The 13,655-nt window shown below is 42.3% G+C and overlaps 1 protein-coding gene across 1 annotated transcript in view; it reads left to right on the top strand.

The window, feature by feature from the left end:
* STAB2 (stabilin 2) overlaps positions 1 to 13,655 on the top strand; it is an 84,093-nt gene that overhangs the window by 49,897 nt on the left and 20,541 nt on the right. Inside the window, exons 42-53 of the mRNA XM_082240307.1 lie at positions 677 to 802; positions 1,412 to 1,485; positions 2,994 to 3,065; positions 4,524 to 4,643; positions 4,849 to 4,896; positions 5,312 to 5,395; positions 6,968 to 7,114; positions 8,110 to 8,250; positions 10,395 to 10,454; positions 11,035 to 11,211; positions 11,329 to 11,421; positions 12,458 to 12,604. Of these exons, the coding sequence (XP_082096433.1) occupies positions 677 to 802; positions 1,412 to 1,485; positions 2,994 to 3,065; positions 4,524 to 4,643; positions 4,849 to 4,896; positions 5,312 to 5,395; positions 6,968 to 7,114; positions 8,110 to 8,250; positions 10,395 to 10,454; positions 11,035 to 11,211; positions 11,329 to 11,421; positions 12,458 to 12,604 (1,289 nt within the window). The remainder of the gene's footprint in view (positions 1 to 676; positions 803 to 1,411; positions 1,486 to 2,993; positions 3,066 to 4,523; positions 4,644 to 4,848; positions 4,897 to 5,311; positions 5,396 to 6,967; positions 7,115 to 8,109; positions 8,251 to 10,394; positions 10,455 to 11,034; positions 11,212 to 11,328; positions 11,422 to 12,457; positions 12,605 to 13,655) is intronic.

Raw genomic sequence — 13,655 nt, 5'->3', positions numbered from 1 at the left:
TTACAATGTTTTTTAAAAAAGTATATTCTTTATTTGCAAATATGCAAATAGTGTTGATATATAAGGGTCTATGCACGCAGAGGAAAAAAGACAGGAAAGGGTTAAGTTGGGTGTGCTGGCTAATTGTCTTGCACCTGAAACTAGTTAAGCATGTGAGAGTAACTCAGCACAATCTAAAGTAGAAATCCACTTGTCTTGGAAGCAAGTTTGCTCTTGGCCAGAGCCTAGTCTGTGCTGGAACACTGCAAGGAGGCTGTATGCTGCTGGAAGGACTGTATACTACAACTGTACATAACCTAAAAGCTGTGGGAACTGTGTTGTACTGTCAGTAAAGGGACTGACCCTACCTAAAACTGTGGTGCTTTTTGGTTCCATTGGCGCACTCCGCTGGCGTGTTGAATGGGGACTCTGCACACGCTCCAACAAATGGTAGGATGTCGATAGAGGCAAACAGCAAGGCAGCTAATGTTCCCACAGAGAACGTTCCCCAACGGTGCTTCTCTCTTTCTCAGCAAAACTGCCACTTGGTGTCACACACAGCATACATCAACACTTTGCCCCCACTGTATGGTTGTATTTTTCTGGCAAACCTATGTGTGCTACTGCATGCTATTTGAAATCACCCAAAGCAGCTTGAGGATTGCAGCCATACTTTATATTCTTTGTTATTTCACAGCTATCAATGCATGTGAAACCAGCAATGGAGGTTGTTCTCTCAAAGCAGAATGCAGACGCACCACTCCAGGAAACAGAGTGTGTCTTTGCAATGCAGGTTACACTGGAGATGGGATCGTCTGCTTTGGTAGGTGCTTGTTTTGTAGTTTAAGATCTTAAGAGACTGATAAATAGGCAGCATGACTACATAATATATGTATTGATACATTCTCATGTAAACCATAAATGTTTTTGTTTTTTAAGACAGTTAGCTGCTTGGAGATTAGGGCGATTGCTGATTTTCTGAACTGAGTCACGAGTCACAACCTTACCTCTTAGGAATATTTTTTTTTCTAATCATGCAGTAATGGTTTCACATGTTCAGAGAGTGAAGGTATTAACAGGACAGAACCATTTCATAATTCACATGTAAGGTGGTTTGATTCAAAGTGGCCCCAAGTAAAAATAAAAATAAAATCTCCATGCATAAGAAAATCTTTACACATTTGACAAAACTTGCAGGCTTTTGATGTGACTGCAAGTCCTTTAGCTCCTTCAAGGAAAGGAGTATAGCATTGCCATCACAAACTGCTACAAATACCATAATCTTATTTTACCCTTGTAGCCAAACCAAGGGGGATCCTAGTGGGCAACAGCAAGCAAGAATTATTGGAAACTAGTAGCTTTCATTTGGCAGTGCCTCTCAGAATCAGAACAGTACTCACATTTTTTCCTCTGTTGTGTTTGTCACATAAAGAAATCAATCCTTGTGTGGAGAATAATGGTGGGTGTGATAAAAATGCAGAGTGCACTCACACTGGACCCAATCAGGTAAGCAATGCTCCTATCTCATTTTGATGCACATTGCAGGCATTAATTTGTTGATGATGCTGCTGCTACTGTTGCTGTTACATAGATTGATTACTAGCACTTACAAGTCACCTAAAATTTCCTGAGCACTAAGTGCATGTGTTAGAAGATAAGCCAATTCCTGCCCACAGGCTCGCAATCTAATACATGTGATACAAAAGAAAAGGGAATGATGAAGAAAGAATAAAGCAAGTACTGGAACAGTTGGCTGAGGGGATGGGGCCAAGCTGATCTCTACCCATGCCAATATGTTCTTCCTGGAAGGCAAAAGGTACTATCTGACTGTGGCCCTCCAGAGTCCCCTGGCTAGTGTTGAAGGCCAGAGAACACTTCCTTTCAGCTCTGCAGCCCTATGGCAACTGGCAGTGGGAGATCATTGTGGCAGGGAAGCAAGAAGGAAGTTTCCCTCACCTGCTTCTTCTCCTACCAATGAATGGGTTCAGGCTCACCTCCCATGAATCATAGGTTATATAATGGCAGCATATGATCCTATGAAGGTGCCTTGAACTGAGACAGGTCATTGATCCATTTAGCCATGTACAGTGGATCTTTGGCCTCTTGGGCAGGGTGAGGAACCTCAGGCCCAGAGGTCAAATGTGGCCCTCTGAGCCCCTCTGGCCAGCCCTGAGACTCTCCTCAGGCCACACACCCTTCTCCCCAGGTTACACACCCTTCTCCCCACTTACATCCTTCCTCAAGTGCTTTTGCCTGACTAGAATATGTCCTTGAAGTGTGTAGAAACCTCAGATTTTTGGTTGTGACTGTAGTGTAGCCTACTGAACAATGGTAAGATTGCTGCTGTTTATCACCCTTGGCTCCCTCTCAGCACTCCCTCTGGCACATGGTCCCAGAATGTGGTCCTCTGGCTGAAAAAGATTCCCAACAGTATTTCCCACCATGTGCTGCCTGAGATAATTTTTAACTAAAAATGCCAGGGATTGAAACTTGAGATCTCTTTGCACCCAAAGTTCTTGTTCTGCTGCTGACTGTGGTTTGGGAATGGGGGGGGGGGGGAGTCCTTTCCCATAGAGTGGTACCTCAGGTTACAGACGCTTCCATTCGTGGGATATTTTTATATGTGCTATAACACTAGATGGCGCTGTGGAGTCCTGTAATGAAGTTTACAACGCGTTTTCCTGAAACGTCTTTTTGATGTATCTAGACCCAGCCAATGTGCATGCCATACTTTGAGCACAGAATTTTGAAGTCCAAAATATTAGGTTTTGTGGTTTTTTTTAAAAAAACACACTAATATTTTGAGGATTCTTGCAAATAACTTTATGGACTAAATAGAAGTAAGTTGCCTAGGTAACGACAAAGACCTAACTTGTTATACTCTAATTGCAACATTTTCCCCCTTTTCTTTTTAAAAATATTAATATTAAGCCTTATTTATTTTCGAGAGCCAATTATATTCTCCTTGCAGAACTTAACATTGTTTCTCTCCCCCCGCCCCTTTCTCCTGGCAGGCAGCGTGTAATTGTTTAAAAGGATATTCTGGCAATGGCAAAACATGCACCTACATCAGTCTCTGTTCATTTGTGAGTAGATTTCGTATCAGCCTGGTTTTTCATTGACAGTGTGCTTTGAGGTGTGTCTCTTACCAAGCAGACAAAGGTCCATTCAAGGCAGGAATCCCAAACAAGAACTTTTTAACATCTCCTGCAGGTAGATGAGAAACTGGCATCTGCTGGCCCTGCTTGTGGCTGCCATTTGCTTGTATTTCAGCTACACATGAAAGTGCAGCCAGTCTACTTTGTTTGCTCTGAACTTAAACCTGAGGCAGGAGTGAACTCGCCAGGATCAGCCTAGTGTACCATATTTCTTCCGCCACTGGGTTGCTGCAGCCCATGCAAGAGAGGACGAGGGAGAAAAACTTTCAAGGAAAGTTTGAGACTCCATGCTTCCTTTTAAAAGTCAGTCCACAGGATTCACATTCCAGACTTGCTTCACCGTCTCAGGGTCCTTAGTCACCATCGCAGCAAAATCTCTGGGTCCATCTCTCCCACAGTGCCTCACCCTGAGAAAGTATCCCCGCTGGGGACTGAGTGAGTGGCAGTTCATGGAGGAGGGAGCAACAGAAAAAGGGGAAAGGGGCAATGACAGAAGGTGCAGGCAGACTGCTTTAGGTAGAGAAAGGGAGGTCACCGTCGACAACGGAGAACCTTTGAGCAAAAGCAGGGCATTTCACCATTTTTACGGAGCTCTTACAGAGCAGCTGTGGTGCAGACATAATCAAAGGCTGATTGGCCCTTTTTTGCCTGATCTGAGGATTGAGAGCATTGACATTTGAATCCCAAGTGAAAGACAAGAAAAGTGTTCCTCCCTTTCCTTGCATATGGGCTTCTTATTGCCAGCTTACTGCTTTCTTCAGTAACTGTAAAGCTCTTTAAAATTGGATTTTAACATTTATTTATTTATTATAGCTAATCCTGTATTACTGTCATTCAGCATGCAATCTGGCTCTGTAACACAGCTGATCCCTCTGAGGCTTAGTATATTTTCCAAATTAAAAGTTAGGTTTTCCCAATAACTCATATCAATGATCTAGATAGACAGTTGGGGCATTGCCCCATCTAAAGCAGTGCTCTGCCCTACCAAGGATTTGCAGGGCAAAGGGAAGGAAATGGTATTTTTAATTTGTGGCATGACAACAACAGCCTCCATGTAAAGAATTGTAGTATGTAGGCCATGGAAGAGTCGCATATAAGAGTGGTGTGTTGGACTCCATCTCCAGGCTTTCCCTTTGCTCTGCTTTTCAGTTTCCGTTTCAGCTGTGTTCTCAATATGAAGTTTGCTGCTTCTCAAATCCTTATGATTATGAATTTCTGTGCCACTGAGTGGGCGGTGTTGACTATGGAAGGGCCACGTCCCATTGAAATGAGCAAGGTGTAAAAGTTATTCACTTAATCCATAGATTTATTCTTTTTCTTAAACTAGAACTGAGATGTATCTTCACAGGGGAGATTTTGTTTAATGTTGGGTTCCCTTCCTAACAGGATAATGGTGGCTGTTCGCAAAATGCCCTCTGCAATGATACTGAATACTCAGAAAGGACCTGTATCTGTCGAACCAGTTACGTTGGAGATGGATTTACTTGCAGAGGCAATATATTTGCGGTAAAACTTCCTTTTTTATTGTAGAATGTTGTGCTACAGCTTTCATTATCCCTGGCCATTGGGCATTCTTGCTGGGGCTGATGAGAGTTGTAGTTCATCAACATCTGAAGGGCCAAAGGTTCCCCACGCCCGGCCTACATCGTTTCTATTTTGTCATTGCTGCCTTCTGTAATCAATCAATCAATTTATTTATTTATTTTTATAGGAACTTGCAGCAGATTACAACACTACTCGGTTTAAGGGATATCTAACGGTAAGATAGATGTGCCCTCCCAGGTCCTGATCTCTATCAGTGATCATTTTCACTCACACATTTTGAAAGCTTTGCCAAAGTTGTTATTTATAGGCAAAGCACACGTGATAAACATGATCAGCCATATTGTAGATGAGCCTTCAGTTACTTGTTTTTCCAGACTTAAGTTCAGCTTGCCACATTTCTGCATTGGTTTGTGATTTATTTATTTATTTTAATGTCCTCGTGTAAATTAATCAGCACTTTAGCGCACTTTTTTCCTGATGAACATTTTTGTATGCACTTTTCCTAATACACATGTTTTGCAAGCTATTTTTTTAATGTTATTTGCACCTATATGTTCATTTTATAACACTTTACCCTAATATACATTTTTAGCGTGAAATGTTTAACATTTTGCCTTTCTTTCTTGTAGGACTCTAACATCAATGACATTGCTGGAGCCGGCCCATTCACTGTTTTTGCACCAACCAACCAAGCATATCTAACCACACCAAAAGTAAGCAAATCAATCTTAATAATGCAAATCGGCCTTATACTTAAGCACTAGCCTGGTAGACATAGCCAACAATTAACTATATGCCGGGGAGCATCTGGCATTCCTTACAGATGGGTGAGACGGGTGGAGATGGAGGGATAAAGTGTTCCATTCTTTCTCTGTGCCAAGCATAGAAATGCAGGAATCCCGCCTCTGCCAGCCCCCAGTAAATATTTATTCAGTCTAGTAACTTACACGCATGGTGGCAAGAAGTTCTAGGGACAGGGCTGCTGAGCTTAATTTCATTTAGATAACAAAGCCCTAGAGCCTTATGTTATCTTGGTGGCTTCTGCTTTATTTGGAAATATACAACAGAGCATCAGTGGAAGCAAACAGACACTCCTAACAAGGCAGCAGATCCATTACCCTGGAGTAGATCCCTACAGTGAGGCGATTACTCCCTCCCAAGGTAGTGCTGTAGGAAAGCATTGTCACACCAACCCAAACGCAGGACGGTGCCAGATTCCAGTGGTTCCAGGCACTTACCCAGGGGGTTGTGTTACCTTTGGAATGCGGTACAGCAGATACACTGCTTTACTTACACAAATATACAACCTGAGCCTACAATGGACAGGTTCACAACATTAACGCCCCAAAAGGGTCTTGCTTCTCCAATATCTTTCCGCAGGGCCTGAAAGACGGAGCTGTTCCTCCAGGCCTTTGGTCAGAGTTCAGTCTGATTCTTCTCTTTCTGTATAAGAACTAGCCCGCTCACAGGTCCTTTATAAGACCAGTGGTAACAGTTGGCCCTGGAGAATATTAACCACTCTCAGTTTTACCCATGGACTGTCATCTGTCCAGATTTTAATTTGCTCTGAACTAATTTTAAGATGTATTTTAATTGATTGCCTGTTTTTATGTTCTTATGTTCTTTGTATACTGTGTTAGGTTTATGATGTTAGCTGCCCTGAGCCTGGCTCCGGTCGGGTAGGGCAGGGTACAAATAAAAATTAGTAATAATAATAATAATAATAATAATAGCCATAGTCTTTGATTCCAGAAGAAATCAGTCATGGTTCTGACTCTCTGCCTTCCTAGCCTGCTGCCTTGCTTCTATCTCACATGACTCCATTTTCCACTCTGGCCTTTGTCTAACTACCAGCAAATTGAGGAAGGTGGCCCCCCCCCAGCCATTTTCTCCCTGGCACAGAACCACTTCCTTTGTTACCTTAACCCATATTTAGGGCCATAACCTCACCGGGAAACCAGTCTGGCTATTCCAGGAATTTGATCCATGCTGGATCCATGAATTCGAAGGGTATTGGCGTACAGCCCTCCCCACCCTCAACTCATAACAGTCTATTAATATTTCCAGCCCTTGACACACTGTGGAAGAAACCCCATTGAACACAGTTGACTTGCTTCCAAGTAAACATGTACCAGCGTAGGCTGCACCATTTATGTGCCTCAGATCCCAGACTCCCACCTCATGGTAATGAGGCAGCAAAATCAACAGCAGTATTTTGGGTGCATTTGCAGCAGTACCATTTGCTCCCCCGCCTTACCTATTATGTTTTCTGACTCTTGTCTAAGGTTAATGACTGGAATCTCAAAGGTTGGATGCCCCAGATTCTTCGCTATCATATAGTAGGCTGTACAGCGCTGCTTTCTAGTGATATGACATCTGATAAAACGGTCACCACTCTCCATGGAGATCAGCTCAAGATCACATTCTCACAGGTAACTAAGCCTTGGGCAGCATATGTGTAATGTCACCTCCTTAGAAAACAGAGATGCAGTCTTCTTAAGGTGTTGGAATGGATCAGCATTAGCTCAGATGAATGCTAATCTAATGGGTCGATGGTTGCAAGCCACCAGATGAGCTCTTCTGCAGCATTGCATTAACAACTCACTGGTTCACCACAGGTGACAATCAATGCTTTGCAGGTGAGTAGGTGAACTGGCGGGCAAATCCCACTACACTTAGCTTCCATGCTAGCTATGGAAGAAAGAAAGCCCATTCCTCCTCTACCAACCCACTTGGTGTGGGATAAATAAGCCTCTTATAACCAACATGCTTAACTCTAATTAATGCATGAAGGGGTTAAGACCATAGAGTAAGCTGTCCTGCCAGGCTTAGCTAGTTTCACACCCCCTTACATTGGAAGGAAGGGATACCAAACTCTTTGTTCTCTCTCTCTTCCACCATGTAACCCTACCAGGAAAGACATCTGGTCTGGTTGTTCCCAGCTCAGAATGTGTGGCTTTAGCAAGCCATCTCTGTTTCTATACAAATAATTTAGAAACTCTTATCAATTTATAACTCAAGTTTAACTGGCTATGTTTTGTTGCTGCTATATGGAAAAACACATGAATCTGACCTTTGAAGAGTTTGTAAATAAATGATTTTTAATTTACCAAACATGTGGTCTCTTTCTATGCTAAGTGGAAGTGGGAAACTTTGGAAAGGACTTAGAAGGGAATGAGCTATGGCCAGTCTGGGTGGGCAGAGTCATTCCGGGTTTGAAGGTACTTCATTGAGAAACTTCCACCTGCAGTTTGATGGCTCAACAGAGAGGGAAGCTGCACACAGTTCCAGCTACTGCTGAAATGCATTTAAGTCCATGGATTTTTATCGCATTGCCTAATTTCCTGGTACATTTATTCTATTTTAAAACAAATGTGAGACCACGCACTAGTAGAACCCATACCTTGTTTTTTGTGTTTGTTTTCAGAATTCAGTTTTTTTGAATGGAGATGCTAAGATTTTAACCAGTGATTTAATCTGCACAAATGGGGTCATACATCTCATAGACAAGGCCTTGTTTCCACAGAGGATTCAAGAGTTCCCTCCTGGACAACCAAAAACTCAAAGGGTGTGTAAAATTTATGCTGGTGTTTTCAACTAATTAAAAGTTGTTCAGTCACATTTTACTACTTTGCTTTCAGCTGATTAGTTGCTTAACTAGTTGAAATAAAGATTACAGTGTGTCACTTAGGTGATATGGCTGCCATAATTAATTGCCATAGTTGTTTGTTCTTACTAAAACATAGATAAATCATAATTGTTTCAAAAAAAAGACTGCATTGTTTTGTTAAGTAATTCAATTAGATCATTTGCATCAATAATTTCAACAGTAACTACATTTTGCTAACCTGCGCTTCTGACATGATTTTATTGATTTCATTATTTGCTACATTTCTATCCCACCTTTCCTCCAAGGAAAGCACATTTGATTCCCCTCCCATTTTTATCCTCAGAACCCTGTGAGGTTGGTCAGGCTGAGAGGCTGTGGCTGGCCCAAGGTCACTCCATGAGCTTGATAGCTGAGTGAGGATTTGAACCCTGGTCTCCCAAGTCCCAGGTGGCGCAGGTGGCGCTGTGGGTTAAACCACAGAGCCTAGGACTTGCCGATCAGAAGGTCTGCGGTTCGAATCCCTGTGATGGGGTGAGCTCCCGTTGCTCAGTCCCTGCTCCTGCCAACCTAGCAGTTTGAAAGTATGAAGTGCAAGTAGATAAATAGGTACCGTTCCAGCGGGAAGGTAAACGGCGTTTCCGTGCTCTGCTCTGGTTCGCCAGAAGCAGTTTAGTCATGCTGGCCACATGACCCGGAAGTTGCACGCCGGCTCCCTCGGCCAATAAAGCGAGATGAGCACTGCAAACCCAGAGTCAGCCACGACTGGACCTAATGGTCAGGGGTCCCTTTACCTTTACCTTTACCTCCCAAGTCCAGCTCTCTAACCACTAGATGTCACTGTCTCTTGCTTTTATGTTTCAAAAACATGTGGAAGAAGACTTTTTAAAGGGCTGAAAAGTAGAAGGGAGAGCCTGTAACTCTTCTAGCTGCTGTCACTATAGAGCAGCCTTGGAAAACCTGGGGCCCTCCAGAACTCCCATCAGCTGACTGGACTGGGTGTACCTGACTGGGTGTTTTGCACCAGAACTCCCATCAGCTGACTGGGTGTAGTCCATGGTGCGTCTCTCCTCCTCCTAGAGAACAACAATTAAAAGCTATACAGAGCGGAAACAGCGTATTTCCCTTTCTGCTCACAAGACTCCAATAATCAGTGCTGGAATGTAAACAGACATGTGACATGTAACAATCCCACACACACCTGCAGCACGGGAGGAGTGGAATTCTCAACAGTCCAAAACACCTGGAAGGTTCCAGGTTGAAGGCTGCCCTACAGAGCAACGTGGGACTTAGCCCAGTGCTTCTCTTCTCTTTGGACCAAACTAGATCATAGTGCTAAATATGCCACTTGGGTCCCAGGGTTGTGTTTTCGAATGTTAATAGCCACCATAGGTGAGGGAGAAACAATTTTCATCAGAACTGTGGGGAGGCATGGTTAACCCTTCCTCTCTCACTATTTCCCAGGCAAAAATGGGGGCACAGCAGTTTTTAAAAACAACCACAGCACTTGACAAGTTTCGTGTCATGCCTAGTTTGGCTGTAATTTGTGAATTAGACTACAGCTAATTGGAACTAGTAAAGCACTTGTGAAATGAAATGGCTGCAAAGACCATCGGCAGGTATTCAGTGCTAGTCCTACTCAGAGTAGAGCCTCCAAATATATATATATGAATGATTGTTTTGCTGCCCTGGACTGCTTTGGGAGGAATGGCAGGACGTACATTTAATAAATAAAGGACATTACTAACTTAGGTTCATTTATTTCAATGGGTTTACTCTGAGTAGGACTTAGTTGACTTCATATCCCGCCCCCCCCCGCCCCCAGTGTCACACTGATGCTATGCTGGCACTGAAAATACCTAGTGATTCATTAGCAGCAGTAGTTGGGTTTTAGCACCTTCGTGGTCAAACTTACCATAGTTACAAGGATTAAATAGGCTTCTATTATGCAGAAACTTCTGTTACGAGATGTTGCAGAAAGCAGCAACCATTTTCATATGTTGTATGTAAAAATAATAAACATTATGTTACTGCTTTTTGAAAACACCCTGCTGTTACATTTACTAAATGAGCAAATAAGATTGGCAAATAATTTTTCTTCCTAGGAAAACCTCAAAGTGATTGCAGCAAAAAATGGGTACATCATGTTCTACAATTTGCTAGAGGTAAGAGTACTTGATTTTGTAACCCATTTTGTAAGGCCTTTGGATGCAGGGTTTTGCAGCATGTTTTGTGCACTCCTGTGTCAGAGGAAATCCCACCTACTTGGAGACCTCTTGCATCTTACAGGTGAAGGAACAGCTGTACTTACCGTGAATGGTATTTCACTGTGGATGTAAAGAGTGCTCCAAGACCCACCCTGCTAGCTTCCTATGATCATTCAATTTGCATCGAGGGGCATGGGACAATAATACATACTCAGTTTTTCTTATTCCTTGTGGGTTTTGCTTATTTCCAGGATGGTTTTTCTTCCACTCCTTGTGGTGGTTTTCCTATTTTGTCTATATTTTATCACTTTCTGCCCTGTTGAATTCCAGTTTCTCCTAAGCCGTCCCAAGAAATGGGATTGAGACTCAACAGGAAGAGAGCCAAAAAGTCTTCTGTATAAGTTTTGGGCATTTCTTGTCTCCCAGCTGCAGAGTAGGCAACAGAACCTGCCTGGAGCCCTCTTTACATCCACAGTGAAATATCATTTATAGTATAAAAAACAAAAATCTGTGTCTTTTTCCTTTTACTTTATTTCAGAGTTCAGGACTGATGGGTCTCATTAACGATCCTCTTCATCAACCAATCACCTTGTTTTGGCCCTCTGACAAAGTAATCAGGGCTCTGCCAAAGGACCAGCAGGATTCATTGTTTAAAATGTCAAACAAGGAGAAACTGCTTCAGTATTTGAAATTCCACATTATTGGAAGTGCTAAGGTAGGAGTGTACAACATTTCAGTGCAATATTTCTAGATGATTTATAATTAAAAGAAACAAAACAGCACCAGTACAGTCTCTTCCTTTTTCTCTTGTTTTTCCTGATCTCTTCCACAGATTTTAGCCTGTGACCTCCCTAGCTCTACTTCACTGAAGACTCTTCAAGGTTCTGATCTCAGTGTGATATGTGGCAATGATGACAGCAATACGGTGAGTGTTTGGCTAATCCATGGTGTTTTGACCACTCCAGCCCCATAATCCCATCATCATACTTTGGGGGAAGGGACATAGCTCTGTGGCAGAACATATGGCTTCACATACAATAAGTCCTAGGTTCAATCCAGGTGGAGCTGGGAAAGACTCCATTCTAAAACTTAGAAAGTGGCTTGCCAAACGGTGTAGACCAGGGTGGGGAAGAGCCCTGCAGAATACTGTAAGGCAACTTCCATAGGGAGGGAACGATAGTCTTCCATCTTCAAACCGTGGAAAAGTGAAGCTTTCCACAGGAATGGTGAAAGGAATGGAACCACTGTACAGCCCCCAGAAGGCAGTCCAGAAGAATAACCAAGATCTTTGAAATCCACTGAGAGGTCCAATGAATCAACAGAAGTACGTTGCCCCTATCTCTTCGTCAGCACAGGCTGTCAAATCAGGTGACCAAGAGGGTGACCAAACTCCCATCAGAAATCAGATTGAGATGGATCAGGGGTATCCAATGTTGTTGGATTCCGTCCCCCATCAGCCCTGGCCAGCATGGTCAGCGTTCAGTGATGAGCTGTAGTCCAGCAACATCTGCATTGCCTACCCCAGATCTAGTTCATAGACTTTCTCCAGAAGCACCCATAGTTGTTTCGCATTAATGAAACAACTAATTTCATAAAAATAGTGCTTTTTAAGGTTTTTATGCTGCTCAATATCAGTGTTCTCTGGGCAGCTTAAAGCAACCAAACATTAAAATACAATATCCATAAAACAATAAAAAAGCAACATTAAAATGTCAGCGGCAGCAAACGAAACAGTATAATAAGATACATAGCATCTCTGAAAGCATTGGTTTTGAAACATGTTGTCATATAAATAGATAAGCAGATACTACACAAGAGGTGTTGGCTTTGGGATTCTTTGTAAATATGTTAAAAAACCAACCAACAATCTGACTCCAATTTATATTTATTCTTCCTGTTTTCACTACCTAATAGGCCTCCTGCTGAAGCAGTGATAACTTTATTATGACTTTCTCCTTCAGGGTGACCTGTTCCTCAATGAAAGAAGGTGTAAGATTGTACAAAGGCATATTGAGTTTGATGGTGGCATCGCTTATGGTATTGACTGCATGTTAACAGATCCTATCCTTGGAGGTCGATGTGACACCTTTATCTCTTCTAATATTCCGGTGAGTCCTCCTATGGATTTTTGTTGCCTTCTGAATCTCAGAACTAATCCAGTGCCCTTACATCTGTGAGTGCTCCAATATGTATACACATCTCCTGCAAGTACAAGGGAATGCTGCATATGCAGGACTTTTTGCTGTACACTGGAGCTCTAGATCAGAGCCTAAATAATGCAGCTCGGTAGGTACATACTCAGAAGTCTTATTCAGTTCAAGTGGATTTAGTTCAATTAAACTCCGTGTATTTAATCGGCTTCTTACTGCCTACTTTTGAATGTTGCTTAATTTAGATAGTGAAATGCATTTGCTGTTTTGCCATTTTTAATATCTTTAGTTATTGTCCTTGACTAGGAGTAATAATAGAGAGATGTTTAAGAATTTTCTCTGCCTACTTCTCCATTTTATTGCACAAATGAAAAAGTTCTACTGGGCTAGATTTCATTTCTCAGTTATTCCATGTTCTATATTTCCAGGTTTTTATAAATGTTTAAGTATTGGGGGAAACCCAATATGATGCATATGGGATTTTTTTTCTCTGTTCTGTCATTTAAGGTGTGTTCAAGGAATGTCTATGCCTGGGAGGAAAGTGGCAATACACTGATACTTATTTATTACATTTCTATACTACTCCAGCTGAGGATCACAGTTTACTCTCATATATATATATAGACATACACACAACAAAGTAACAAATAAAATGACTCATATCCCACAGTTTAAAAGTCCATAGATTATTTAAGAATGTTTTTGCCTGGCACTCCCATCCCAGTGACCTATATACAGGCCCTGCCCTTAGGCAGAATGATATAGCCACCACAAGCCAGAATGTCTGTGAGTGGACAGCAAAGAGGTACTAGTGGGATTCTCTGCCTGTGGTGCCAAAATACCTTGACTGGCTTTGAGTACTATGCACCTTGACTTGATCCACCTCAGCCAGCAAAATGTATTGAACCATCTTATTCATTGAGTTACCTGAAGACAGACACGAACATGCATACAACTGTACATGCACAGGCTCTGTGCAGTTCAGTGGGAGCATGAATGCCAGGCCAAA

This window comes from Podarcis vaucheri (assembly GCF_965113315.1).
Source record: "Podarcis vaucheri genome assembly, chromosome: 10".
NCBI classification, from domain to species: domain Eukaryota; kingdom Metazoa; phylum Chordata; class Lepidosauria; order Squamata; family Lacertidae; genus Podarcis; species Podarcis vaucheri.
The sequence above is the reverse complement of the archived record's forward strand: the minus strand, read 5'-3'. Positions and strand labels throughout refer to the sequence as shown.